At 33.2% G+C, this 25,413-nt stretch overlaps 1 protein-coding gene across 1 annotated transcript in view; it reads left to right on the top strand.

Moving 5' to 3' along the window:
- KCNH5 (potassium voltage-gated channel subfamily H member 5) overlaps positions 1-25,413 on the top strand; it is a 318,849-nt gene that overhangs the window by 200,626 nt on the left and 92,810 nt on the right. The window contains exon 8 of the mRNA XM_063091599.1: positions 4,300-4,499. Within this exon, the coding sequence (XP_062947669.1) occupies positions 4,300-4,499 (200 nt within the window). The remainder of the gene's footprint in view (positions 1-4,299; positions 4,500-25,413) is intronic.

Here is a 25,413-nt window from a genome sequence, read left to right as displayed (position 1 = left end):
AATTCTGATGTCCTAGGGTGACAATAGCTAATAATATTGCACTGTATACTATAAGATAGCCAGAAAGGAGGATCTTGAATGTTACCACAGAGAAATGATAAAAGTTTATATGATAGATGTGCTAACTAACTATTCTTAGGTTATTATACAATATATGCATGTATTGAAACAACAAACTGTATCCCATAAACAAATACAACAACAACAAAGAGTTCTTTGTTAGACATGTTAGATCCACATGACTATTAGATATCCAAGAAGATATCAGTGTCTGTGATTAAGAAGAGAGGTTATTTTGAGAGTTAGCAGTGTGGAGGTAGTTTCTACTGGATCAGTTTCCCTCATCACTGTGTTTCATGCTCCAGGGCCTCTCTCATTAAAGCTGTGCCCCAGCAAAGGAAACAGTCAACAAAGTGAAACAACATCCTACAGAGTAGGAGAAAATTTTTGCTAACTATGCATCTGACAAGGGATTAATATACATAATATACAAGGAACTCAAGCAATTACACAGTAAAAAAACAAATAAACCAATTAAAAAATGGGCAAAGGAGCTGAATAGACATTTTTCAAAGGGATACATACAAATGAAATTAAAAAATGCTCAACATCACTAGTCATCAGAGAAATGCAAATTAAAACCATGTTGAGATATTACCTCACCCCAGTTAGACTGGCTATAATAAAAAAGACAGAGAATAACAAACACTGGTGAGGATGTGGAGAAAAGGGAACACTTCTACACTGCCGGTGGGACTGTAAATTAGTACAACCACTGTGGAAAACAGTATGGAGGTTTCTCAAACAACTACAGACCGATCTTCCGTATGATGCAGCAATCCCACTTCTGGGTATATACCCAAAGGAATGGAAATTATCATGTTGAAGGGATACCTGCACTGTCATATTCATTGCAGCTCTCCTCCCAATAGCCAAGATATGGAACCAACTTAAATGTCCATTGATGGACTATTGGATAAGGAAAATGTGGCATATATACACCATGGAATACTACTGTGCCATAAAAAAGAATGAAATTCTCCCATTCACAACAACATGGATGAGCTTGGAGAAACTTATGTTGAGTGAAATAAGCAAAGCACAGAGGGATAAATACTGCATGTGCTCACTCATAAGTGGGAGCTAAGAGAGAAAGAAGGAAGGAAAGAAAGACCACAGTGGTGTGTTGGACTTGCAGAGGGAGAGAGCATACCTAGGGATACGAAGTGGAGTGGGGAAGGTGGGATGGGGAGGGAGGCCTGGAATTGAGTGGGGGACATGGGGTATAATTGCAATTTGTGGCAATGCACATGCTGCCAGTATGGATTTGGCCATCACATATTGGACATGAGTGGTGACAATCAGCTTTCTACCCCATGGATATTCATAACCAATAATAGAAAAAAAAGATGCTGTGCCCATTTTTCCTGGGAACACAGACTGTGATGGGCAACAGTGTTGTTGTTTGCTGTGAAATATCATACTTGCTCTCGTGTCTCTTTGAAATGTACTCCATTATTAAGTTTTGAAAATATTTTTAAGGAAGAAGTTTCTCTTTTTATACATATACATGATATTACATACTATATATACATAAATATACATTATATGAATCTGTACATTTGGTAAAATTTCATATAACTATATGCCAAAGAAATGAGTGCATGTAAACAAAAAATTGGTGAGAAATGAATAAGGTCTTTAGTATGGTTAATTGTATTGTACCATTATCAATTTCCTTGTTTTAATATATTACTATAGTTGCATAAGTTGTCACCATTGTGAGAAGCTGTATGTGTGAATATGTAAGCTTTCTGCGCTATTTTTCAAGTTTTTTTGAGTCTGAAATTATTTAAAAATTAAAAATTACAAAAATATATATACGTATAATTCAATCTCTTACTTTAAATTATGACCTTGTTTAGTCCTACTCAGTCAGTGTAGGGACCACATTCATATAAAAATGGGAGGCAGAAGTAGATATCTTTGTGATATGTCAAATTTAATGGGATGTTGGCTAGTCTTCATTTTTAGTGCTGCAAGCTTTTAATACATGAATGGTTTTCTTCATATTTTAGCTTAAACTTTTCATATAAGCAGAATGTATTTTTGTGTGCGTATTTAATATACCCCAAAAGATGAAATGTGTGGTAATTTATTAAACTAAAAGACAGAAGTAAGACATTTGGCAAATGGAGCAGATTGCAAGCATCTTAGGGAGCCAAACAAGCTAAACATGTCAGAATAATAGGTAGTTCTGTGTATTTATTGACAATTTATAATAGCTGAATACTATTAAAAAAACATGATTGCAGCATTATTTAACCCCTAAAATACTCATTATTTTTAACACATAAATTCTCATCTCTTTTCTGAAAATGTAAAATTCCATATTTGTTAGATGACTCTTCTATCATTAATATGTATGCAATTTTTCTGTTTTTTTTATTTTAAATTTTAAAAATTTATTATTAGCTTATTCATTCTTGCAAATCGTGATATTTCTTTATGCCCTTTGCCTGACCTATCACTTCACAAACCCCCTCCCTTCCTCCTCCTATCACTAGGTTTGTTCTCTCCTTCTGAAATTTTAATGTACCGGTACTGTATTATGTGATCTTTTCTTTCTTTCTTTCCTTCATTCCTTCCTTCTTACCGCCTTCCCTCTCTTCCTTCCTCCCTAGCAGCCAGTTATGAGTGAGAACATGAGTTATTTCTGTTTCTTTGTCTGGCTCATTTAACTTAAGTGGTAGAATATAGATGTTAAGTCTCTGATTACCTCTATTTTTTTGTTTTTGTTTTTGGATATGAATATTCAAAGATTTGAAGACCCAGTTGAGAAATGTCAACAGTATTTCCTTCTTCTCAATTTTAACAAAATATCATCTATCTTAAAAATTGTCCTGCACTGGCATCAAAATCCCTAAATAACAAGAGAAACACTGACTAAATGTTTATAAAATAATAGCATCTGTTATGAAATTATAATTTGTTTTACTTAGAGGAAAACAACTATTCTTAAATAAACAATTTTTAAAAATAGTATTTTAAGGATCTTAAGTTGCTTAAGTAGCTTTATTTTCCACACTTCCATCAAATGGATTTGGTTGATGAAACCGCAAAGGGAAACAACCCATGGTTTATTTAGAGGAGTCATTTTTCAAATGCTTGGAGGATGTAGGATGGAAATGATCATTGCCTGGATTTCACTTATTTGTGAAATGCCTATTGAATGCCTGTGGTTACTGAACACTGTTTACCAAATATTAAGGTGAAGAAAGTACTGCCCCCTTTCCAAAAGAGCTTCCTGTTAACAAGGGAGTGAAACCAGAGGGGCAGGGTAGGTGGCGGTTGATATGCAGCTGGAGATTGGAGGAGTGATCAGTTTGGGCTGAAGTCAATTACTTTTAAAAATTATTTTAATTTTATTTTATTTACTTATTTTTGTTGTGGTAAAGTATTCATCACATAAAATTTGCTGTTTTAACCATTTTAATGGAATGGTAATTCCATGGATCAAGTTAGCATTAATTAGCCTGACCAGATCTGAAGAAAGAGGAGTTGGTAAACTCTAGGTTGTGAGCAGGCAGCAGTCAGGGGCATTAACAACCCTGTGTTATTCATAGTCCCCTGTAGATGAATAATAATGGTTGGCTAGCTGACTTTACTCTTAACTAAAATGACAGAATCAAAAAACGTATAATCACTGGAATACTGGCATGAGTTTACTACCTCCAGGTACTCCTGAAGTTTTATTTTAGTTACTAATTCCAACCCTGTTTATCTCCAGAACGTCCTAAAAATGGAGCACTTTAATTATTCTCTTTTCCCTATATTTCTGATATACTGTCAAAAATATTTATAACCAGAGAAGTATTCCAAAAGCTGGAAGGAGCAAGCAATGAGAAGGAGCATACATTTCTAAGTTGGATCATCAATCCTTGGAAAATTTGATTAGCATTCATTCAGGAGGATGAGGCTGGAGAATAACTTTTCATAATAAGGCTAGAATTTCTCAGGTTCTTGGATCATCTGATTCTTCACGAGATATTTTAACCACTCTCATGTGTTGTCATGTTGACTAGGGTGGTGCATGCTTATAAAGTCTTGTTGATTATACTGAAGGTAACATTTCCTGAGTGAATACCAGGTGCCAGGCACTATTCTCATGGTTCCACATACATTAACTGCTGTAAGTCTGTTAAGACATCTCTGCCAAATTATTTGTTGATTTAGCCAATACTCATATTTTCTTCACTTGGAATATTTGTTTTATTTTCATCATTTCTTCTCTTTCAGCTCTTCTTTATGCAACTATTTTTGGAAATGTTACCACAATTTTCCAGCAAATGTACGCCAACACCAACCGATACCATGAGATGCTGAATAACGTACGGGACTTTCTGAAACTCTATCAGGTCCCCAAAGGCCTTAGTGAACGAGTCATGGATTATATAGTCTCAACATGGTCCATGTCAAAAGGCATTGACACAGAGAAGGTATGGGTTATTGTTATTATTTTCTATTTCAATAGGATCTTTAGATGCGTGTAGCTCCCACTCACATATTGCTTGTGTAATTGCTTTATAAATGTTACTTTGCATTTTGTAAGTGACATATCAATCAATCATATTTATTGAGTGCTTAGAAGGTACAAAATACTCAACCATTAATCATCAGTTAATACCGTCATAACACTCAATTTAGAAAATTTGGTTCCTGAAAACAGCTAATTACCCCATTTCCCTGAAACACGCTCATGACCACGCACAGTAATTTGCTGCATTCCTCTAAAAACTCTGAGTGCTACCATTTCTCCTGCTAGATTTTATTCTTGATTTCTTTTTTTGACATTTTGCCCATTTAAAAATGAGAAAGGAACTTCCTTGCTATAAATTAAAAAATAGTGTCTTTTATGCTATTCTCCACTTAAATTTCTCCTCTCATGTGTTTTATAAGGTAACTTATAATTCTTTATTTTCTGCTTTGCCTTGCATAAATCTATAAAATTGATACCTCCCTCTCCTATCATCTGACATCTCTAATTTATTCCTTGTCTTTTCATGGAACTACTTTTAATTTTTCCCACCTGTCTTATATTTGGGAAGAAGGACCTAAAGTCCTCCTTGTGATAAACAAAAGCAAATTAAAAAAAAAAAAAAATCTCACTCCTACACCACCTGATTCACGTCAAATACAGGGGATGACAAATGCAGCTTCCATACAGAGTTTTTGAGAAAACCAGTCTCAGGCTATTTTATGTTATAAGCATCAGTGCAGACAATTCTTTTCAGGTAACAACTTTTGACAAATAATAATCAGATGGCACAATACCTTCCTTGCCATTTCTCATAAGTTTGTCTGTTCTTTTAACCTTATGGGTTGACTTCGGATTTTTCGTTAAGTCCTGTTCAACAAGTATCTTTCAGTGTCAAAAGGAAAGTGCAAATGAGCAAAGCAGGTGTTTAGTTAGTGGAATTTCATGAAACAACTAGTAAGTAGGAAGTGTTCAGCCAGAGCTGGTGTTAGGAGCAGATGGTTGGGGGAAATGTAGAAAATGCAGATGAGTTGTAAGAGTTAAGGGAGAGAAGCCTTCAGAGGGAGTGCAGGTGAGATGCTATGTGGAGGAATCCTGAAAGAGGGTGAGATTTGCTCCTCTTTCAACATTTACAAGATACGGCATAAAATCTCTAGTTAAATGGCCACTTAAAGTGTTATGTGTGACTATAGAAGGACAAAGAGTCAATTACATTCCTGTGGAACTTGATTAATATACACCTGAGTCACTATATGGTTAGTAGGGAGAGTATCCAAAGATGAAACAATCTTCCTCAGGGTGAAGGTGAGAGTAACAGAGCTTATGTCATCTAATGCAGGATGTCCTTTGAAGTCCACATTTAGTGAAACTGAGAACAAGAGACAACCACTTGCCTTGTCGATCATTGTCTCAGTAAGAAGCTTTTCTTTTCAGAAAATGCATTGGTCACATGGTTGCTAACATAAAACATCAGTGGAAGGACAATATAATGGCCTTTTACATATTAGAAAAGAGCTGGATCCAGGGCCTATGCCACAAATTTAGGATGTGGCAGATTTTTGCATCCCTTTTCTCTATATTCCCAGATGCTGGGTTGGTTCAGGAATGGAGCTGACTAGATTCTCTTTAAGACTCCCCTTGAAGACATGTTTAGCTGCCTCATTCATGATGTAGTTAAGGTTTAATACAGTGGCATGGAGTGTGTCTGGAAGTGCACATGCCATGTAGCAGGGAATGATTTCTGGGTGTCTTCTATTTCTGCGTTTATTTTATTTTTTAGTTTGCTTGTTCATTTGTAGTCACAGAAATGTACTTCTGATTGGTAGAGTAGCCAGGGAAAGTGGAATAATAGGAAAAAAATTAAAGGTGAAGTAAAAATTTAATTCAAATAAAAAATTTAAAGGGATTTTTAAAGTATTAGAAAGGGTTAACTTTTGAATAGAAAAAAAATCATGGATGTGCTTCCTGAGTGGGGAATCTTAGAGTTGTTTTTGATTAATAGGAGAGCAGATTTAAATAACTGTGACAAATACAAAAGTTTTGTTGTGCATGTATAAAACAAATTCCATGCCTGCAGTGATTTCTCCCAGCTTATTAAGAAAACTCCCACCCACATGCAGAAGATCTAGGATAACAGCCCTATAAGAAAAGAGATGGAAGAGGAGACATGTCAAATTCTGGGCCTGGAAAGGGGTTGTGGGGATTCCTAGTAATTGCATCGGCAAGGAGGCTGAATTTAAAAATGCTTCTTAGACTACACACCATATGCTATAGTGAACAAGAAGAAAACAGATTGGCATCCAACGCATGGTTTAGTGGAGAACTTAACAGGCATTCAGTTATTTAACAAAAAAATAATATATATAACATATGACTTTAAAATACAATAATGAGGTTTTGAGGTATAGATAAAAGAATTAGTAACCAAAGCAAAGAAAGGGACTAGATATCTCAGAGCTAGATTTCACTATAGATAAGATCTGAATATAAGTTAAAGGACAAATTGCAAAGATGGAATTGATATATTCTTTAATATAATTATAAAATAAATTAAAAATCTAAGAAAATATTGATGAGTCTTTCCTCATGTCATAACATAAATATCAGAAGAACTAAGAGTTAAGTGTAAAAAAAAAGAAACTCACCCACATAAACTATTAGAAGAAAATATGTGAATATATTTAATTTATCTTTGTATGTATTAAAGTAATAGAATACACAAAGAGATAGCTAATTAATACATTTGGCTAAGAAATATAAAACTTCTTACCTCAAAAGATCATAAAAATGAAAATGAGATAAAGTATTTGCAACAAATATGACAGGTGAAAGGTTGTACCTTAATACGTAATGTGATAAAAGTCAATAAGAAGAATTAAAATACTTGGGAAGAAAAATGAGACAAGGATGTACTCAGGTAATTTACAAAAGACAAAAGACAAATTACTAATAAACATATAAAAAAGCTTATTTTCACTTATGACAAAGAGTAAAATTAAGATAGCAAGAAACCATTTTTGTAATGTCATATGGACAGAGATAATGCCCAATCTTAGCAAAGACTGGAGTGACTGGCACTGTTGTTTAATTTTGGTAGGTGTGTAAATTGATGGGGAATTTCTTAAAAGCAGTTAGACCAAGATAATATTCTAAATTTGGAGGTGTCCTAGAGCTCAGTCCTTGTGCCTTCTCCCTTTTCTATCTCTTTTAACTCCTTCGGTGATATCATACAATTTCATGATTTTCAGAATATATGCTACACTCACCCAAATGTGAATACTCATCTTGGACCTATTCCCTGAACTATAGACTCTCCTGTCCAACCACCTACTCATGTGCAATGAATTTGTCCAAAGCTAAACTCCTAATCATCTCTCATAAACCTGTTCTACTGACATTCTTTTCGCAGTACAATTAATGGAAACCTTTCAGTTGCTTAGTACAAAACCCTCCACAAAAGGGTTTTCACCAAAACCTTTTGACTCTACTCATCACCTCTACTACTATCACCCGGTCCAGGTCACCATCTTATCCTACCTGGTTTATTGTAATAGCCAACTAATTGGTCTGTGTTTTCACCTTTGACCCCTTACAGTCTATTCTCAACACAGCAGCCAATAAATGTATATAATTCTTGTAATAAAGCTTTCTGTTCCTCTATCTTTCTATCCATCTATGTATTATATATGCATCTTAACTGTAGGCTTTTTGAAAATAAGAGTCAAATTGATTGAACCTGCTAAAATACATGTGTGGAAAAAAGAAAATGAAAGGTTGATGACAGTAATCATATAAAATCAGTAATTATAGTCACAATCTTAGAATTACAGCTGTACTTTAGGACATAACTTTAGTAAACAGCATCTGAACTTTAGCAATTATCCTGTATTTAGTATCAGAGACCTCTCATAAACTTCCTATTCCTCAATGAGTCAAATACTTTGCCTTGCTGTTTTTCCTATTTCATATTTTATTGATGACTCCTTTCAGATAATGTTTTATTAATGGTAGTTGTTATGAAACTTAACTCTGAGTATATACTGAAAAAAGGAAATATAATTTATGAAGCCAAATGTATTTGCTTTAATGCTTCTTTCATTAGTTCTGAAATAACTATATATTTTTTCAGTTACTAGTACAATGGAATTTAATGATGCATTGCAGCTAATTAGAGAAAAACCTTTGCCCCAATTACTGAGATTTCTTTCTATCATTTCCACGTATTTAGTTTTATAGATTTTTGAATTCAGCTTTGACCCACAAGCAAATTAATCACTGTGATTTAATTCAGTTTTAGCTTGCCTGATGTGAATAATGCTTTCTCTAATACAATTGTGGCGTTAAAATCTGCACTGGTGTGACGATTGTAGCATTTCTATCATGAAAGTTTGCCTTAGGCAATATTTTTCTTTATGTAGAACAGTTCTTCGATTAATTTTATTTAGTTGAAAATATTTTATTGCTACAAATTATAACAGTTGCTTTAGATTCTTTTTAAATTTAATGACCAAATCCGTCCTCTGGGCTTTGCCACTTGCTGGTATTCTGTGCACTTAAAAGCCTGAGAAATGGGTGGAATGAGTGAGGATTTAAAGGGAAAGAGGAGATTATCTAAAAAAAAAAAAAAAAAAAAATAGAAAGGATGATGGTTAAGGCTCAGAAAAGCTATCCTGCAGCTTGAAATGACTTTGCTGGGAAATAATTCAAATGAAATAAATGGCGGGGGACTTTATTTTCAGCTTTTGGGACCGTGTGAATAATGTATAGCTTGTACAGTGTTGTGTAGACCATATATTTCCCATCACACTGAATTTTTTTTCCAGCTTGATAGAATAAAGCAAAAAGACATAATTTTTATTTTCCACTATCTTACTTTTCCCTCCAATGTGTAGCTTGAAAAAAATTGGTAGAATAAGCTCTTTGGTCTTCATTTTTTTTTCATGTATTTTGTAATAAGAATAAAATATTAGTAGGAAGATGCTATTATATGCAATGATCTGGAAGAATTATGGAAAATATTCAGGCAGAATTACAAGCACTCTATTTGTTCCAAATACAGAAGGCAATATATTATTTTCCTACAAGTTAGAGTAACTCCTTTTTGTCACTTTATATTTGTATATTTTTATTTTAATTTGGAAAAGCATGTTTAAATATTTCTTCATGTTCCTAAATGGAATTATTTTCTTCTTTCAAAATTTAAATATTTTAAGAGGTTTCTATGGTGATGTACAGTTGAACCCAAGAGTGAAGGTACTAGTCTCCCAAGAGCTCCACAGACAAATGTGCTATGTTAAATATGCCATGTAAATATAGCCATGTAAATATAATAAAACAAAATCGGATCAGTCTTAAGATGCATTAAAAGCACTTTTGTCTTTGGATCAAAAGAGGTAATAATAATTCCAGTGCAGTCCATGTTAAGATAAAATATTGTGTTCAGCTTCTGGCTGGATGCTTTAGAAGAAATATCAAATGCAGCACACTAACCAGAAGATAAACATGATGGTACAAAGTTCTGGGAACCTTGTTTTATGACAGATACTTAAAGGAAATATGAATATTTAGTTTGGCTAAGAGAAGACTTGGGGAGAGATATGACAGGAAGCTTGAAGTATTTGAAGTATTTAAAAATGGAATGATCTATCTCTTTTAGGCAGAAATTCACTCCTTGCCAGTAAAGGATTCAGACACATGGGTAGAACATGGTACTAAAAGAATTTGCAGATCCTGACACTAAGATTACATAATTATGTCTGAATGATTTGGAGTATTATTAAATATCATATCTCATTTACAATTCAGACATATATTTAAGGGATTCTGTGTAAGAAAGAATTATAGAATAAAATTCTATAATAATTCAATTATTTTCCAACAGCTTTTTATTAGTATGTCTAAGTACTATAGTTTTACAAATGAAATTAACTGGCTTTTCCAAGGTGATAGAACAAATACTAGCTTAAAATTACAAGGACTCAGAATCTCTGCTGGGGCCTAGACAGGCCAGTGTGGGGCAACTGGACTGTTTTTCCTCTGGTCCTTAAATTACCTGCCCTATGCCCAGGATATCATTATAAGAAACTGTTCTTTAGTCTGTTATTTAAAAGCATCATGCCCCAAATACCTAAAAACTCACTTTTCTGTCTGTACCTAAACATGGTAAAGGAACTTTATGGTCACATCAGCACGTGTTTCTCGCTGTTACCTATTGAAATATTACAAAGTAAGCATTCAGAGTTATTATTGACATTCTCTTCTCTACTTAACCTGCATACCTTATCTGAGAAGGCAGACTTTATCTGAAACCTCAATTTTATTTTTCCTTTTATGTATCATAAGTTAAATAAAATAACACTTAAGGCTTATTAGAAACAAGCAGAGTAGAACTTTAACATTATATTTTCTGTAAAGCTAATTTGGAACTCGCAAGTATATATTTTAGTTTTTCATGGCTTTTGGCGTAGTTTAAGACTACTCCAGTGCAAATTTTATATCAATGTTAGCTAAATAATTATTAGTAATCTTTTTATATGTCAGATATTAGGCAGTATTATTTTTCTCTACTAGTGACAGGGAGGCATTATATTACTAAGTTAAATCCTGAATGATTTAAACCTTTCTCTAGGAGTAACATTAAACACATTCTTTATTGTACCATGTTGAAATTACTTTGGATCGAGTTCAAAACTTCTGTGTTCACATCTACCACAGAGATACCACCATACAACTTACGCAGTTGACTGTAGAATGAAAAGTGCCCGTATAATGCTTGAATAAGGTAGGCAGTAATAACAGGTAGTAAATAATTTAGTCCATTGTGGTTATAATACATTTTTTCCTTTACCAGTCATAAACTCCAAAAACTGCATCATACCTGGTACCATTTTAAATCTTAGTCTTTGCTTGGTATTCGTTGTGTACTATCATCTTTAAATATAGATAAAAATGGAATATTAACTGTAGAGTAATATGGATGAATAAAATATTTCTATTACATACACATTGAACACAAACATAAATTTATTTTAGATTTCAGGGAAAATTAAATTATGGATGAATCCGCAAGCTGCAGATAGTGTTATAGCTTAAGTAGGTCTTTGTATCCAACCTATAATTTTGTTCTGAGCTGCCTTGGTTGGTCTGTTTTCAAATTGACTAGAGTAGATCTGTGGTAATAGCTATTGAAATACCTATTTTAAAATGAAGTCATAGTGCTTTTTATAAATTTTGCAATTTTTAGATAAAGGTAGGGTTATGCAGATGATTGGATTTTATAAACGGAACTTTTTTTTAAAAAAAGATGTGTCTATTTCTGTGATTTCTGTTGTTGTTCTTATTATTCGATTGTGTTTCTTTTTTATTTTTCTCCCAGGGCTTTCTCCTCTCTACCCACTCTCCCATATCTTTCTTGGTTTTTATGATAATGACCAAAAGATGCCTGTGTTTTGGATCAGGATGATTGCTTTTGATTTTGTATTTATTTATATTCTATGAAGCACTAAAAATCCACTTTTAGCTCTTTCTCTAGTCATGCCAAATAACCATGGACATCCCTGTCTGGCACAGCAGAAGGCAACAAGAGGGTGGAGAAAAATATAGTTAACAGATTAAAAGGAAAAATTGTTATGTGAGAAAGAGATTCCTCTAGTTGTTCACTGCCACCTGCCTGAGATGCTGCTCGATAGCCCTTTTGAAACATGATTCTGGAGACAAGGAGAAGGCCACATGGCTATGCAAACTGACAGCTTTTTCTTAACCTTTATTTTTATGACTCTTGACCTTTCTTGAGACCTTACAACATTCTCTTCTTTTCTCACATTAGCATCCTTCCTCACTTCTTTATGTCTGAAACTTTCTTGAGGAAGTCTTTACTTCCCTAATTTCTGCTGAGAAAAAGAAGACATCAATTAAGGAATGATCTGTACTATGGTAGAATTTATAAACAGAAGAGTAGCCATCCTTTAATATTTTCATTCATATCAAAGGGAATCATGGTACTGTAGGATTTTGTAGTTATTGCTATAGAGTGGTAAATAAAAATAAACACAATTTCTGCTCTTCTGTTGCTTAGAGTTTAATGCAGGAAGAAAAACATAAATAATTACAGAGATAAATATAATTCCAAATCATGATGATTCTTGAAATACAATACGAAGAGCTATTTAAGATTAAGAAAAGGAGAGATGTGAATCTAATCTAATTTAGGTTATGAGGATGTGGGTCAAGGAAAATTTAAAAAAAAATAGAATTTGGACATAAAATCTTGTTAGAAACTGAAACTTTTCATGTATTTTATAAAACTCAGATTGCCTATGTGCTAATAGTCAAGCAACTGGTCCAAAAATGGAAAACATGAGAAAGGAGATAAAGAAAAGATCTAGTAATTCATTAACTACTAATAAATCATTAATTAACTAATATTTATTGTGCATTGCCTGTGCATTCCATGTGTCACAGAATAATTTGAACTGAATACTCATGTTGGTTGAAAATCTTACTCTAAAACAAATAATAACATAAATTGTTATAGGGACATATTGTACCTAAATTTGATTAAACTAATCAGTACATAATTGTTCAGAATATGCTAAACAAATACAAGGGGTCTTCAAAAAGTTCATGGAAAGATTTATATTATCTTTTAATTCCATCTTTCTGTAAACTTTTTGACATACCCTTGTATGTGGGTCTGCTGCCTTTGAGAGCATTCTCCACAGACTTAATTTGTATGTATTGTGATGGCAGAGAGAGCACAGTGTAGTTTGTGAGGCAAGTATCAGAGAATACATGTATGACAAGAGTATAGATTTATATACTTTATTATCACTTCTCCCAAGGACGAACAATTGTTTGAAGAAGAGTATTTATAAATTCATTTTGTTTCTAAAAATTTTTGTTTAGTAGAAATACATGACTGTTATATAAAATTAGAAATAAGGACTAGAAAAGAAAAAAATATAATAAATCACTCAGAATCCTACCACTTATGGAACTATCATGCGACATTTATTCGGGGTGATTTTGTGAACATCTATTCATGTTATAAATATATATACTATACAAACATTTGTATTCTATTTTAAGGATACATTATAATATATTACTCTTCTATTATTGGATTTAAGATGTCTACTAATGATTTCATTAAGATAAATACTGAGAATGGAATTTTCCAGGTCTAAGGGTATGCATGTTTCATAGTTTATATTATTTTTATAGTTTATTTCTTCTAAAAGATCAAATGAGCTATAACCAGGGTACGTTTGCATGTGTCCTTTTTCAGAATAACATTGTCAATACTAGTTATTAGTCTTCTTTTAATCTGCATGAATTTAATGGTCCAGTAAGCTTAGTATGTTTAATCCTTGTTCTTTTTAACACATAAATACTATAATTATTTTTATTTACTAATACAGAAACTAGGCAGTAAGAGGTCAAGTGACTTGTCCTAGATCACACATAGTGAAACTTGGATTTGGAACAGGTCTGCATTGTAGAGACAATGTTCTTAGCCACTCTGCTGCTTATTAAATATTAATAGCTGGTTGACAGGTATCTCCTTATCACACCTCAATGGTTCCTGTTTTTCACATGTTTATTCTTCCAAGTAAACTTTTTCTGTTCTCCCCACTCATTATCATCCTATACTCCCAAAAGAAATCTTATTAACTTTGGACTGGAATCTCATTGTCATAATCTCAGAGTTAAACCACACAAGCAGAGGGCATCTGAAAATGTGTTCAGGTTGCTTAGATGAGATATGGTGAGCGCATGAGAAGTAATTAGAGATCCTGGACATAGCTCTTCTAGTGCAGGGTTACGGGTTCCACTCTTAAAAACCAATGTGAATATCAAAGGCTCCCAGTTTGGGTACAAACCAGAGGTAGTGCAGGGGGGGTATGATGGATAAAATACTCCATCAGTAGAAGGAGTCTTGGGTTCTAGCTAACTAGTCTCCCATATTCCAGCTTGATGACCAGTCAAACTTACGCAGTCTCAGAATACACATTCTTTCATGATCTTTTTTGAGATTTCTAAGACTAAAATTTAGATGCGTATTTGAGGAGAGTTGGTGAGGAATATCGCAGCCAGGAAAAATCAGAAGACAGATTTTAAATTAATAGTGTACTATTGTAACCCTTGTATCAAACTTTATCTTGATAATAAATGAGAAATTAATGGTAAACAGCTCTCCTAAGGGAAACCAGTCAGTTAGAAGAGAAACAACCCAGCCCAGCGGCCAAGTTACACCCAGCTGTTTCAATTAAGTTCCCTCTTGTCTAATGGCGCATTTTAAAACGCCAGTACATCCAAAGAGACTTTGCCTGTTTAATCTTGTAGTTATTATTTGGCTTCAGAGTGTCTGAAAAGTAGTAAAATCAATGATAATATAATTTTAGCATGTTTTTAATGATTCACATAATTCAATAAATCACAGAGCACATAATGATTAGAAGTAGTTCATTTATTCAATCGTTCTCAACACAGTGCAGTACCATCCTTGGACAAGACAGCCAAGTGAGTAAAATCAAAACCTCAAACTCCAAATCCCTTTTACTGTTCATGGCAACACTTTATTATCATTTAAATTTTGTTAGAAAGATTTGGATTTAACAAGGGTTATTAACTGTAATACAATATAGTATAATTAGAGGAAAAATGGAAAATTCTTAAAAGGAAGTGAAGTTCTCTTTTGCTGAAAGCAGAAGCCTGACAGGAAATTTAGCCAAGAATTTATGAATGTTTAGATAGATATCAATGCATAAGTTGTTTACTTTAAACATCTATTTCCCAATTTCAGTATTCAATAGTGAATGTCCATTAAGCCCCTGCTTACATTTAAGACATTGTTCCAGTCTCTGGAATGAGAATGGTGAGTGTGAAACAGTCCCTGCCACACGGGAGTCACAGTTTATCAGGATTAAGCAAATAAATTCCCACTCTTTGACCTGCTGGTTACAGCCTCCAGACCTGGGGCACCCGGAAGAGCATAGACCAAGAGTCCGTGGGAAAGGATATTTCATGAGTGTGCTGTCTCCAGCCTCTTCTTAGTGTTATTTGTTCCTCAGTTCATGTAATGATTACAGACACCCTCTGTGGAAGGTAGGCATTGTTGTCCCCATTTTAAAAATAAGGTGAGGTTCTAAAAAATAAATAAATTACCCAAGATCAGTCAGCTAATAAATGGCACAGTCAAAGTTTGATTCTGATTCTCAGGGTTCTAACTCTGAAGTTCATGCTCTTTGCCCTACATCACTCCCCTATTCCATACCTACCTGGCACTGGAGATGAAGCTGTGAACAAGATAGGCAGGGTCCTTGCCCTCATGAAACTTACAATCTAGAGGATTGTATCTAACAGAGAAAAATAATTGCATAAATTTTTAATTGTTTCCAATTCCCTAATAAAATTTTAAATGATTATGCAGTGATAGCATTTGAAGTAAAACTTTTCTTTTTTTTAACTTTAGTCTTCTCCCTTTACATAGAGAAGGGTGGCTCTCTCTTGCATTGAGAATGGTGAAGTAAATACACTATCTATAAACACACTGTGCTTTGGGATATATTGAAATCTCTGAATCCTTATGAACATGATACAAGTACATGTTACAAGTATGTGATCTTTGATTATTATTTTGCAAGTGCTCTGAAGCCAAATAATACCTATGATCATAATAATTTTTATTTGTTTTTATTAATTGATAAGTGGTATGTAACTGTACTGAACTGAATTGGTATAGTTACAACCAGAAATAGTGAAACTTGAAATTTTAATGAGCTTATGCTGCCTGACTTGGGATGAATATTAGATTAACATTAGGGTTTTCTGATATTAAAAAATGTTTGTGTATTCTTATTGGTACTGTGATTAGGAAAAGCTACTTTTACTTATACAGGTACTTAGTATGTAACATTTCAAAAACATATACAAATTTTCTTTCATTAAATTCCCTTAAGAACATATGTTCCCTTAAAAACTTGTTTATTTTAATGAACAGATTTCAGAGAGCTACAGTATCTTAGTCCAGCCCCAAACCATACAGTACCCCTATAAGAAAGCACTGAATGAATACATTAATAATCATCTTGCCATCAAGCCTGTTACTAATATGCAACACATATGTACAACAAAAAGGACTAGTTCTGTAATCTAAATTTGGTGGAATTCTAGAGCTAATATTACTGATATTAAATTTATTTTTAATTTGTTTTAAGAAAGTTCTTGTAATGAAATATCTCTACAAACCTACAGAAGAATAGTTTGATATATTTGGCTTTTTGAAGGCTATAGTAAAAGATTCAAATGCAGCAAAAATAAAACAAAACAAGCAAGCAAACACTTTAATTTTAAAGTATTTTATAGGGGATCAGAGCAGCTTATAGAAAAACCCAAATCTTAATGTTATGACCTTTGCTGTATAACTAATAAAACGTGTGACCTTAGATTATCACTTAGTAAACCTCCTTCCTCTATCAGCACTTGTGTATAAGAATGCTAGTGTGAAGGCATGAGTTATTTTACAGAAGTAAATTTTCCAGTTGACTAAGTCTTGCACTTCCATGCACAACTTTTTAAGAAGAATCTTGAAAAAAGCCTTTCAAATGATATTACATATTTTTCTGAAAGTATATGTAAGAATATTATATATTAAATTAATTAGGACAATATTATCCTCACAAAGGAGCACTGTACCGCCTCATAAACTTACACCTGCACTTGTTTAATCCCATACTTCTAAATCTTATAACAGAGAAAGGTAGTTTGGTCATTACAATTTTAAGGATAATCTCTTGAAAGATTACACCAAACGTAACTATTCCTTATGTTTGTTCATATTTGTATTGACGTTCACAAAAAGTTACAGACTTCTCATAAAATTAAAATCAATATAAAAAAAGACAGTAAAACACACATACATAAACAAACATACACATACAGGTAAAGGATTAAACATAATACAGGTGTCCAGCTACCTGAAGAGTCAGTGTTACTAAACTTGGTCATTCTAAGTTTTTAATTCTTTTTTGAAGCTGAATTAAAAAGAGAAATGATTTTGTCTTTTAAAGGGAGCAAGCACATTTGTCTAAAGAGTTATATATTTTCTTCCAGCATGAAATCCCAAAAGGACTCTGTGTTGTGGAGCTTTTTGTTTGGTGGCAGTAGAATATATAGGTTAAGCTCAGGGATCAATAAACTTTTTTCTATAAAGGACCAAATAGTAAATAGTTTAGGCCTTGTGGGCCATATGGTTTTTGTAGAAACATAAAAAGAGTCATAGACAATATGGAAATAAATAAACATTGGTGCATCCTGGTAAAACCCTTTTTTATGGACTTATTAAATAGAATTTTATATATTTTCATGTGCCATAAAATATTATTTTTCTTTGATTTTTCAGCTATTTAAAAATGCAAAATTTATTCTTAGCTCTCTGGGCATACAAATACAGGCGGTAGACCAGATTTGGCAGTTTGCTGAAATCTACTTAAGACTATTGGCTCTCTAGTCAAGTTGACAGATTTTTATGCTATTTAAAATTGCAACATCACTGTCCTGAAAGTTTTTATTTACCTTCCCTGCTTTGGCTTTCTTCACAGAGCTTATCACAACCTGAAGTATTGTATGTATAGTTCACTAGTGTATTATTTGTTAATTATGTCCCTATTAGAATAAATATTCCATGTGGGCAGGGAGTTTTGCATCTTTTGTTCACTGCTGAATAATTAGCACCTAGCTTAGTGCTTAGTAAATGATAGGTGCTCAATAAATATTTATCAATTTATATAATTCTGGAGTTAAGAAGGACATATAAATTTGAAAGCCAGTACTATATAAAAGGCCATGAAAACCTAGGTGTGATCACTGAAAATGACATTATAGCTAGGAAAGAGAGAAGAGCTTGAGATCAAGCTTTGATGTACCTCTACATTTAGATGTCAAGTAGATGAGAAAGGGCCAGAAAGAACACTCAGGGATGGCTGGTGATATTAGATTAAAAGCAGAATAATTTGATTTTATGGAAGCCAAGAGAGAAAATGAACAACTGTCTTGTAGTCTTCTAAAAGATTAACACAATAAAATGTGAAAAATTCCACTTGGATTTTACAACATTGAGGTTACTAGTAGACTTGATAAAAGTAGATTTATTAGATTAGTGGAGATAGTTACACATTAGAATGAGGTAAGGAGTAATGTGAAATAATTAAGACACTATTTTGTCATAGGGATGATCAAAATGACATATGATAATGGCACAAGATAATGATTCTAAAAATAACCCCAAATGTGTAGATATAATGTATATGACAGAGATGGGCAAATGTAGAATGCAGGTCTGTGGGAAAGGAGAGACCATTTATTTATTTATTTATTTTAATTTTATTTTGTCGATATACATTGTGGCTGATTATTGCTCCCCATCACCAAAACCTCCCTCCCTTCTCCCTCCCCCCGTCCCCACCAACAATGTCCCTTCTGTTTGCTTGTCGTATCAACTTCAAGTAATTGTGGTTGTTATATCTTCTTCCCCCCCCCCTGGTTTTTTTTTTTTGTGTGTGTGTTTGTGTGTGTGTATGTGAACTTATATATTAATTTTTAGCTCCCGCCAATAAGTGAGAACATGTGGTATTTCTCTTTCTGTGCCTGACTTGTTTCACTTAATATAATTCTCTCAAGGTCCATCCATGTTGTTGCAAAGGGCAGTATTTCATTCGTTTTTATAGCTGAGTAGTATTCCATTGTGTAGATGTACCACATTTTCCGTATCCACTCATCTGATGATGGGCATTTGGGCTGGTTCCAACTCTTGGCTAAGGAAGATATACAAATGGAGAGACCATTTAATAAGTATTATCGGGATTAGTGGTTACCCATAGGGGTAAAAATTCAGTTTGATTTTTCCTTCATACCATATCAATCAATTCTAGTCTTTAAGACTTAAATATTAAAACCAGTACCTTTTTTTTTTAACAGAAATATAAAAAATTATCCTGAAGTTCATATGGAACCACAAAGGACTCCAAATAGCCAAAGCAATCATGAGAAAAAATAACAAAGCTGGAGACATCACACTTTCTGTTTTCAAAATATATTATGAAGCTGCAATAAACAGACAGATAGTCCAGTGGAACAGAATAGAGAGCCCAGAAATAAACCCATGTTTATATAGTCAACTAATCTTTGACAAAGGCATGAAGAGTACACAATGGAAAAAAAAGATAGTCTTTTCAATAAATGATGTAGGGAAAACTGGATATCACACTTGAAAAAGTAAAATTGGACCCTTATCTTACACCATACACGAAAATTAACTCAAAATATTTTAAAGACTTAGACATAAGACGCAAAACTGTAAAAGTGCTACAAAGAAAACATAGGTGAAAAGCTTGCTAATATTGACCTTGACAATGATTTCTTGGATATGACACCAAAAGCATAAGCAACAGAAGAAAAAGAGACAAGTGGGTGGGACTACATCAAACTAAAAAGTTTCTGCCCAGCAAAAGAAACAATTAACAGAGTAAAAAGCAACCTATGGAATGGAAGTAAATATTTGCCAACTGTAGACCTGATAAGAGGTTAATATCCCAAATATTTAAGAACCTCCTTCAACTCAGTAGCAAAAACACAAATAACCCAATTAAAAAATTGGCAAAAGACTTGAATAGATATTTCTCCAAAGAAGACGTTAAAGTGACCCACAGGTATATTGAGTATGTGAAAATGTGCTCAACATCACTAATTATGAGGGAAATTTAAGTCAAAACCACAATGAGAAATTACCTCTTATCTGTGAGGATGGCTATTATTAAAAAAAAAAAGATAAGTAATGGCAAAGATGTAGAGAAATTGGAACCCTTGTACACTGTTGGCAGGAATGTAAAATGATATAGCTGCTATGGAAAACGGTATGGAGGTTCCACAAAACATTAAAAATAGAACTACCGTATGATTTAGCAATCCCACTTCTGGGTATTTATCCAAAAGAACTGAAATCAGGATCTCGAAGAGATATTTGTACTTTCGTATTCATTGCAGCATTATTCACAACAGCCAAGATGTGAAAACAACCTAAATGCCCATTGATGGATAAATGGGTAAAGTAAATTTGGTAAATACGTACAATGGTATATTATTCATGTATAAAAAAGGAAATTCTGACATATGTAATCAACGTGGATGAACCTTGAAGACATTATGCTAAGTGAAATAAGCCAGTCACAGAAGGAGAGATACTGCACGATACCACTTATTTGAGGCATATAAAATAGTCAAAAACACAGAAATAGAATAGAATGGTGGTTGCCAGGGGCTGGGGGCAGGGGAAAATGGAAAGCTGCTATTCAATGGGCATAAAATTTCAGTTATGCGAGATGATTAAGTTCTATAGATCTGCTGTACAACATTGTGTCCATAATTGTTAATACTGTTTTGACCACCTAAAAATTTATTCAATGAGTAGCTCTTATGTTAAAAATTCTAACCACAATTAGAAAAGAGAATGTATAGAAAATTTTTATGATTATATATTTCAAATTTCTTAAACATGATACAATTTGACTAGACAATAAAGAAAAAATTGATAAATTTAACTTTATTAAAATTAATCATTTATGTTCATCAAAATACATCACAAGAAAATTGAGAAAATAAACTACAAACTGGAAAAAGATATTGAACCATATATAATCAGTAAAGTATTAGCATCCAGAATATTTAAAGAATTCTTGAAAATCAGTAAAAAAATATAGTTAACCTAATAGAAAAATAGGCAACAGATAGAAACAGGCATTTCTCACAGGAAGTATAAAGGGTCAATGAAAACACAAATACCAATATGCTTAACTTCACTGAAAAAGGAAATACAAATTAAAATTTTATTGCTGACCTCAGATTTCCATAGGAAAATCATGGTGGACTAAATTTGCTCAGAAATATTTTCCCCAAATATACGTATTAACAAGGAGAACAAATAAAATTGCCTTCAGACTAGAGCTACAGCTTAGAGAAGAGACAGAAGATATGCAAATTTTTATATTGAACTGGTCTGTGGGAAATACCTGTTTGAACCTACAAAGTAGGCTCTGGAACTCACCCAGAGTGGAGGGTCATAAGAGAATAACACAAAAGAAAGAGGAATACTACATTAATCATGGTGAAGCACAGACAACAATTGTGAAGGTTCACTAGCAGAAAGAAGAATCCTGTTCTAAATTAAAACCAAACCAAACCAAACCAAACCAAAACAAAACAAAAAACAAATGAGAACAGGACTGAGACTTGGTGGGTCAGAACACATGCCACTGTGCAGTCACATAGCTTAGAGAGTGCTTAGGTTGAGAGAAAACTGTTTTGGAAAGGCTACATTTCTGGGGGAAAAAAAGCCTTGGAAGAGCAATGCTTTTCTTGGATGCTTAGTTGTGAAGGAGAAGAAGGAAGTATTTAAAGATAAGCGTTCTAATGGATAAGATATCAGAAGTCAAATCCAAATAGTACTCTTTGTTGAAAAAACTTCACTTACCTGTAGTGACAGAAAAGGATGTCCTTGAAAGAAATCTGGTAAGATAGAAAAAATTTCTCTCCCCACACATTTCTCCCCTTATTTCTTCTCCCTGCCTGCTCCCCGGCCCCCACACAGAGGATCACCTACTGTTAGTGTTTATGAAAAATACAGTACAAATAATCATAAGTAGGAAAAAAGAGAATTCAAATAAAGATAGTGGAAAAGAAAGAAGAGAATAAAAATCAGACTTTTCAATCTGAAAGCACTGCCAACAAAAAGCAATGATGCAGAAAAAATCATTGATATAACAACCAAATTAAGTTAAATATAATGAAACCAGCAAGTTAAGATACGAAAGAACTTCATGAATAAGAAATCTTAAAAAAAGTATAGAAATAGAAATATAGAGGACTGACCAAAGTCAGAAAATAAATAAGATAAAAAGGAAAAATAATCTTAGAGAAAATTATGTTAAGTGAAATAAGCCAGACACAGAAAGAGAAACACTGCATGTCCTTGCTTATGTGTGGGAGCTAATAAAAAAGAAAGAAAGAAACAAATAAATAAAAAAGAAAGAAAGATATAACAATCACAATAATACATTGAAGTTTTAAGAGAAGAAAACAGATCTGAGGTTACCAGAGGTGGGACTAGGGGAGGGGAGAAAGGGAGGAATTGGAAAAGGGCCATGAAAATTGATGACATTGTATAATGAAGAATATACTAATTATCCTGATTTGATCACCACATATTGCACCCAGGTTTTGATTTTCAATGCTGTATCCCACAGGTATGTACAATCAACTGTGCTCTAATAATAAACAGATAAATTTTTTAAAAATCTCATAAAAGAAGACTAAATTACAAGGTGTTTACATTCTATATTCTATTATATAAGGGACATAAAAACAAATATGGAGGATTAAATGAAAAGTTTTAAAAAATTAATGAAACTGAAGTATAGAAAGATGTATAAAGGGTACAAACATGTAATAGAGAAGACAGGCATAAAGATGCAATGTATGTATAATTGGTACCCATTAAAACATGAAATACAACAGAAATTATCTTTAAACCACAATTCAGGAAAGCATTTCTGAAACAAACAAAAAACCCCAAAACTACATACCTGGCTCATTGTATACTTAGAAAAAACAAACCTGTTATAATCAACTCCAAGGTATGTCCTACAAGAACTATTTGATTTTAAAGAATCGTAAGATTCAGACAAAATGACCTGGCCATTTACAAAGTAAAGAATATCAGGTTGACATCAGACTTCTTGATAGCATCATGCAAAGGAAAACAATAGTAGAGCAACATTTTCTGAATCCTCGAGAAAGCTGTCCTTTAAGTACAAAGTCTATAGAAAATAGATTAAAATATTAATGATCTCAGAGAATATTGTACTCATTAGCTCCTCCTGATGATTGTATAGTGATAGTGCTTCTCAAACTTTAATATGCATGTGAATTGCCAGTAGATTTCGTTAAAATTTAGATCTATTACTCTATAGTGAGAATCAAGAATCTGCATTTCTAATGAGCTCCAAGGTGATGCCATTGCTACTGGTTCACAAACCATACTTGGGTGGCAAGGTAAGAAAATGGGTCATCCAAGAGGAAACATTGGTAAAGAGTCTGGTGGTAAGCACTGAATATACTTGTAGATCTAAGTAAAAAATATGGTGAAGGTGAAGTATAAATGCTCTGACAAAATATGCATAGATATAACAAAATTATCAAAATAGAGGGAGGTAAGAGAGATATGTAGAAAATAAAGTTTATTTTCCAAATAGCTTTAGAAACCTTAGTAAGGAAATAGGATTAAGGGTTATATATAGGTAAAGAGTGGGACCCAAAACACCAAAAGTTCTAAATAACATAAAAAATAAATTATAAGACAAACTTTTTTAAAGCAAAAAACAGAACTAATAAACAAAAAGATCAAATTATAATAGTTATATGTATGTATACTAACACATAGCAAACATAAGGTAAAGTGATATGACAGAGCTTAACCCAAACATACCAGTTAAGCTTAACTCACCTATTAGAAGAAAAATATTTTCAGATTGTCTTACAAAGGAAAATCCAAATAAATGTTGACACAAAAAGACACATCTAAAAGAAACAACAAAAAGAGTTGAAAGTAAAAAAGAAATAGGTAAAGGTACACCAGGCAAGTGAAATAAAGAAGGAAATTTGGCAAAATGCATTTAACCAGATAAAGATAGTGACTCACAATAAGTCTATATGAGTTATTAAAATATATCTGACAGGTAACTTAGCTGCAATTTTTAAAAATATAAGCCACAGAAGTCGCAAAAAGAATGTAAAAAGCACACAAGTAATAAGACACTATAACGCATCACTTTCAGTCAGGTGAACAAAAATAAGAGTGGGTGTAGGTTACTTAAACAATAAAAGCAATAAGGTAGAGCTTATTGACAGAGATCCGAATTTGTATCTTGATAATACAGAGTACAACTTACTTTTAAGTGAGTCTGGAAAATTAAAAACAATTAACTGTAAATCAGATTATGAAGACAACCTCAAAAATTTAATTAAAGCAAACAAATGTGAACATGTTTTCTGATCATAGTGGAAAAGGAAAAAAGGAAAGCAGGAAGAGAGAGAGGTAGTGAAGAAGGGAGAGAATGAGAGAGAAAGAAAGAGAGAAAGAAGGAAAGGCAAAAAAGAAAGAAAGACAAAGGAAAGAAGAGAGAGCTTTCCAACTGAAATACAGACTATATTGAAAAGCAGTGCCTGATCATTACGTGGATATGTGGATTATCCATGGCTCTGTTTTAATTGCCTATTTTTTCTCTTGGTCCTGTCTCTTGGTTTGTCTGGTAAATTTTTAATAAACGCTGGGTATCAAGAATTGCAGTGATTCTGGGAATTTTTAACTTCCTCCAGAGAGATTTTTCTTTGCCATCTGAAAGGCGGAGTAGTAATAGGTCAGGTTAATGTAATCAGAAACAGGTGACTTGTGGCTTTTAAAAAGGTTTTTGAAATACCGACCGAACTATTCCAGTTTGCTCTTACTGTTTAGCAATCTCATCTGAAATTTTGTTTACTAATGCCCCTCCGTCTTCATAGGTCCTGAACTCCAAATTTTATCTTAGCACAGTAAGATTTCTATAAGCTCTGCTTAGTTTCATCACCTTTTGGCTTGTGGTGCTTAAGAATCAGTGAATGCCTTTAGGGGAAAACCAGCTCAGACTCTTGCCCCTGTCTCTGGGCTTTCCTTCTCTTCAAGATCCTGTGATCTCACATACTGCTTGTCTTGGTAGCCCTGAACTGCTGTAATTTTTACACAGTGTCTCAGACTTTTGCCTCCATACCTGTAATTAGTAAATACAGTC

This window comes from Cynocephalus volans, chromosome 3 (genome assembly GCF_027409185.1).
Source record: "Cynocephalus volans isolate mCynVol1 chromosome 3, mCynVol1.pri, whole genome shotgun sequence".
NCBI classification, from domain to species: domain Eukaryota; kingdom Metazoa; phylum Chordata; class Mammalia; order Dermoptera; family Cynocephalidae; genus Cynocephalus; species Cynocephalus volans.
Note: the sequence above shows the minus strand (reverse complement) of the source record. Positions and strands in the feature narration are given on the sequence as shown.